This window comes from Erinaceus europaeus, chromosome 14 (assembly GCF_950295315.1).
Source record: "Erinaceus europaeus chromosome 14, mEriEur2.1, whole genome shotgun sequence".
Taxonomy (NCBI): domain Eukaryota; kingdom Metazoa; phylum Chordata; class Mammalia; order Eulipotyphla; family Erinaceidae; genus Erinaceus; species Erinaceus europaeus.
The window spans coordinates 49,388,563-49,394,233 of NC_080175.1; the positions used below are offsets into that span (position 1 = coordinate 49,388,563).

General features: G+C 40.2%; 1 gene segment (V, D, J or C); it reads right to left on the minus strand.

The window, feature by feature from the left end:
• Positions 1 to 2,109: 2,109 nt before the first annotated feature.
• LOC103121423 (immunoglobulin heavy variable 1-46-like) lies at positions 2,110 to 4,993 on the minus strand. The segment is given in 4 exon segments: positions 2,110 to 2,132; positions 3,877 to 3,938; positions 4,630 to 4,870; positions 4,948 to 4,993. Coding segments are annotated over 4 exon segments (372 nt in total).
• Between the last annotated feature and the right edge of the window lie 678 nt (positions 4,994 to 5,671).

Below are 5,671 nucleotides of genomic sequence, written 5' to 3' on the forward strand. Positions count from 1 at the left end.
GGCGCAAAGCACAAGGACCGGCATAAGAATCCTGGTTCTAACCCCTTCTCCCCACCTGCAGGGGAGTCGCTTCACAGGCGGTGAAGCAGGTCTGCAGGTGTCTATCTTTCTCTCCTCCTCTCTGTCTTCCCCTCCCTCTCTCCATTTCTCTCTGTCATATCCAACAATGATGACAACAACAATAATAACTACAACAATAAAACAACAAGGGCAACAAAAGGGAATAAATAAATAAAAATAAATATAAAAAAATAAAAAAAGATTCATTAAAAATTTTTCTTTATTGGGGAATTAATGTTTTACATTCAACAGTAAATACAATAGTTTGTACATGCATAACATTTCCCAGTTTTCCATGTAACAATAATATCCACACAAGGTCCTCTCTCATCCTTCCTGGACCTGTATTCTCCCCACTGATCCCAGAGTCTTTTACTTTGGTGCAATACGCCAATTCCAGTTGAGGTTCTAATTGTCTTTTTTCTTCTGATCTTGTTTTTCAACTTCTGCCTGATAGTGAGATCATCCCATATCCATCCTTCTTTCTCCGACTTGTTTCACTTAAAATGAATTATTCAAGGTCCATCCAAGATTGGCTGAAAATTGTGAAATCACCATTTTTTATAGCAGAGCAGTATTCCATTATATCTATATACCACAACTTGCTCAGCCACTCATTTGTTGCTAGACATCTAGGTTGCTTCCAGGTTTCAGCTAAGACAAATTGAGCTGCTAAGAATATATGTGTACACAGATCTTTTTGGATGGGTGTGTTGGGTTCCTTAGGATATATTCCCAGGAGAGGCACTGCAGGATCATAGGGTAGGTCCATTTCTAGCCTTTTGAGAGTTCTTCAGACTGTTCACCACAGAGGCTGGACCAATTTACATTCCCGCCAGCAGTGCAGGATGCTTCCTTTGACCCCACAACCTCTCCAGCATTTGCTGCTGTTACCTTTTCTGATGTATGACATTCTCACAGGGGTGAAGTGGTATCTCATTGTTGTCTTTATTTGCATCTGTCTAACAATCTAAGTCTTGGGGCACTTTTCATGTGTTTATCGGCCTTTTGGATCTCTTCTGTGGTGAACATTCTGTCTATGTCCTCCCTCCCATTTTTTGATGTGCTTATTTGTTTTCTTGTTGTTGAGATTTGCAAGTTCTTTATATATTCTGGTTAATAGCCTCTTGTCTGATGTATGGCATGTAAAGATCTTCTCCCATTCTGTGGGGGGTCTCTTGATTTGGGTAGTAGTTTTTCTAGCTGTGCAGAAGCTTTTTAATTTGACGTAGTCCCATAGGTTCATGTTTGCCTTAGTCTTCTTTGTAATTGGATTCGTTTCTTTGAAGATGTCTTTAAAATTTATGCAGAAAAGAGTTCTGCCAATATTTTCCTCTATGTATCTGATAGTTTCTGGTCTATATCCAAGTCTTTGATACACTTGGAATTTGCTTTTTTAATTTTGTGAAATATAGTGGTCAGTTTCATTCTTCTGCATGTTTCAACCCATTTTTTTCCAGCACCATTTGTTGAAGAGAATCTAATTTCCCCATTTAATAGTCTGGGCAACTTTGTCAAAGATTAGATGTCCATAGGTGTTGGGGGCCTACTTCTTTCTGGGCTCTCAATTCTATTCCACTGGTCAGTGTGTCTACCCATGTTCCAGTACCAAGCAGTTTTGATGACAACAGCCCTATAATACAATTAGAGATCTGGAAGTGTGATGCCTCCAGTTCTGCTCTTTCTTCTCAAGATTGTTTTGACAATTCTAGGTCTTTTCTGGCTTCAGATAAACATTTGTAGCATTTGTTATATTCTCCTAAGGAATGTGATTGGGATCTTGATGGGGATGACATGAAATTTGTAGATGGCTCTGGGTAGAATATTAATTTTGATGATGTTAATTCTTCCAACCCATGAACATGGACCAAAATATTTTATGGTGTGTAGAAGGTGGAAGGTATGAATTCTGTAACTGACTCTCTGCTGAACATGTTTATTGGCAGGTGGATCCATACCCTCAGCTTGTTTCTATATTTCCATAATGGACTATGGATATGGGGAGGTGTGGTTTAAAGACACATTAGTGAGGTAGTCTTCCCAAGGAAGTCAGGTTGTAATCATTGTAGCTTCTGCACATTGGTGGCTCAAAAGCATGAAGATACAAAGCAAAGTCTTATAGAGGCTGACAATAAGGATTATGGTGTTGTTCCTAATGGATATGATCAGTGTTGTTGGATATAGGGATGTGTTACAGGCCTAATCCCATCACTTCTATGTGGGAATCCCAGGATTCCCTGATTAGGGCTAAGGTTATGGAGTGGCCTAGTTGTTAACAAAAAGACCATCATTAAAGTAGCACCATAGGGAGTCGGGTGGTAGCGCAATGAGCTAAGCGCGGGTGGCCTGAAGCACAAGAACCGGCGTAAGGATCCCGGTTTGAGCCCCGGCTCCCCACCTGCAGGGGAGTCGCTTCACAGGCGGTGAAGCAGGACTGCGGGTGTCTGTCTTTCTCTCCCCTCTCTGTCTTCCCCTCCTCTCTCCATTTCTCTCTGTCCTATCCAACAACGACAGCAATAACAACAACAACAATAATAACTACAATAAGACAACAAGGGCAACAAAAGGGAATAAATAATTTTAAATAAAAAAATAAATAAAAAAAAATAAAGTAGCACCACATATTGGAATGCTAAAACCTGGAAGCAACTTCTGTGTCCAACAACAGATTGTGGCTGAGAATACTGTAATATATATATACTGAGCTTCTTCACCTTTTCTTGTATGAAGCTTGAAGGAAAGTTGTGAAGTGAAATAAGCCAGAAGGAGATGGATGGATATAAAATTGTATTACTCATTGACATAAGTGATAAGAACAGAATGGAAACACAAATAGTAATTGAGCTGGACTTGGTATATTCCAACAAAGTAAAAGACTCTAGGAAAGGGAGGCTTTTAAGTCCTGGTGCATGATTGTGAAGGAGGGCATAGGTTGGGTTGAGATTTTTTTGCAGAAACCAGAATTTTTACATTTGTCCCAAGAACTGTAGTTACTGTAAATAATTAATCTTTCCAATTAAAATTGTTTTAATTATGACAAAACTTGGTATTGATAACCACATTTGTAAGAAATAGTTTAAGGACCATATTTATTTTCATAATGTGGATACAATTCCTCTTGTCATACAAAATACTTAAATGATTGTTTCTTAAAATTTACAGTGTCTACTTTCCATCCTAGCTTTAGATAGTACTTGGTGTCTGACCCTAGAAGTTTTCTCCTCTGGTCAATTATCGTGTGTGTGTGTGTGTGTGTGTGTGTGTGTGTGTGTGTGTGTGTGTGTGTGTGTGTGTAAGGAGATTAAATTTAATATCTCTCAGAGTCATGATACTGACTGTGACAGTATTTTGGGGGTCATTACAGGGAAACATGGAGCCATTTTCAATATTTACTTTGAAAAATGACTACTATTGAGCCCTTTCCTGAAACATGAATAACGTGAAGTAATTATTGCCCTTATGAACAGACTGTCTATATTGCACCTGCACACCTGCAATGCCTGGGTCTCTTTTCTGTACTGTTTTTATTTCATGTGACAATATTACTAGATTTACAACCTATAAACATATTTATTTTTTTAGAAATGTGAGTGGTAGGCATAAAAATAAAAAGTTCCGAGTAACTGGCATATGGAGAGGAAGTTCCTGACTCTGGCACAATAAAAGTTCTAAATCACCATCTGCACCTGTTCCTGGAGCAAGCCTGTGTGTCCATGTGGTCAGCTCGCCCTCTGCTGGTTATAAGCACCAATTTATACCACTTCTGTTTTCCATCCAGGGAGGTTTTTGTCTAGGCTCTTAGACACTTCTCCTCACTTGCACAGTAATACACAGCCATGTCCTCAAAACTAAGACTGCTCAGCTGCATGTAGGCTGTTGTTGGGATCATGTGTAAGCCTGATAGAGCTTAGGGAGAACCACCCCCATCCTTAGATGGAGGTCTGAGAAGATAAGCTCTTGGTAAGTCTCTCTCAACCGAGGTGAGCATAAGGGGGGAAACTCAGACTTGGTTCTTTCTTTCTTGATTCTCAGGCCAACAGAAACCCCAGTACTTCCCTCCATTAACTGCAAGCCACATGGCTGCAGATTCACTTATTCAAAGTCACCTTCTGATCACAGAAGAACACACGTTATCACACACCTCAGACCCCAGACAAGAGAAATTCCAAACTATATGACCTTTTGATATCCATCTTCTTTCTGTCTCACCCTATGGGTTTAACCCCTATGCTTCTCTCAAATACCTTTGGATAATTAAGTTGCTTGTGTCATGGAGAATAACTGTCTTGTATCTCATCAATTCCTGTCATACCAGCCCCCTACCTTAGGTGCATGCCGACCATTAAGAAACCTGTAATTTCTGACATATTTCAGTAATATTCCATTCATTGTTTTTCTATTTAACTAATGTCCACTCTGCTAATAAACAGATTCTACGATTCTACGGATTCTAGGCATGCTAAGAGTCCCCTGGTGTCTTTTATTTCGTGTCACCCCTGTCATGAGCGAGAAAGAACCTTTCCCCTAGAGACCACCCCACCAGAGAGAGAGAGATACCGAAAGGCTGTGTTAGAGGATGTGTCTGCTGTCATTGTGGCTTTTCTCTGGAAATTCTGGGCATAGTTTGTATCACTATATCCAGGGTAAATATTTCCCATCCACTCCAGGCCTTTTCCAGAGGTCTGCCACACCCAGTGCATATAGTTGCTGGTGAAAGTGTATCCAGAAGCCTTGCAAGAGAGCTTGACAGATGTGCCAGGTTTCCTCGCCTCAGCCCCAGACTGAGTCAGTTGAACATGGGAGTGCACACCTGTGAGAAGATAGCAGTGAATATCAGCTGTTAATTGACTCTGTTCCCCTCTTCCCTCCAAGTACTGGGGACTTTACCTGCAGTAACTGCCACCAAAAAGAGAACTCTCCAGCTCCATTCCATGACGGAGGGTGTGGTCTAAGGAATCCTAGGTAGGTGGTGTTTGTGGGTAATGTTCTCAGGACACCTTGGTCTGCATTTCACTCCAGAGATCTCAGATTATTTGCATATTCATAACAGAAGAGTTCATATGTCAGGATATGCCTCTCTCTGAGTCAGAACTGGGAAATAGAATTGATCAGTGACAACACTGAGAATCTCCAAGTTCTTACTGTGTTAGAGGTCTGTCTGTAGCCATTTCCATATGCTGGAAGATTGTGCATGTGGGTACACACATTGTTAACAACACTCTACAAACCATACCTTTGGCATAGAGAACTTGCTATAGACTTTGAAATCTATTCAGAGGTCTGCTTCCTTACACCACTATGTTTCCCCAGTTTTTTTTTTTTACAATGTCCCTTTAACCCTCTGAGTTCCAGCTCTTGCACTGCAGATATTAGTCACTCTAGAAATTCTTGTTGGTTGTACTAATAAGCTTTCAGGATCTTTTTGCCATCTTTTTGTCTGGTCTCATTACTACAGGTTATATTTTATTTTCTTTTAAATTATGTTTTATTTTATTTTATTTTTTGTCTACAGGGTTATCACTGGGGCTCAGTGTGGGCAATGCAAATCCACTACTCCAGCTAGATATTTTTTTCCATTATATTGAATTGGACGGAGAGAAATTGAGAGGGG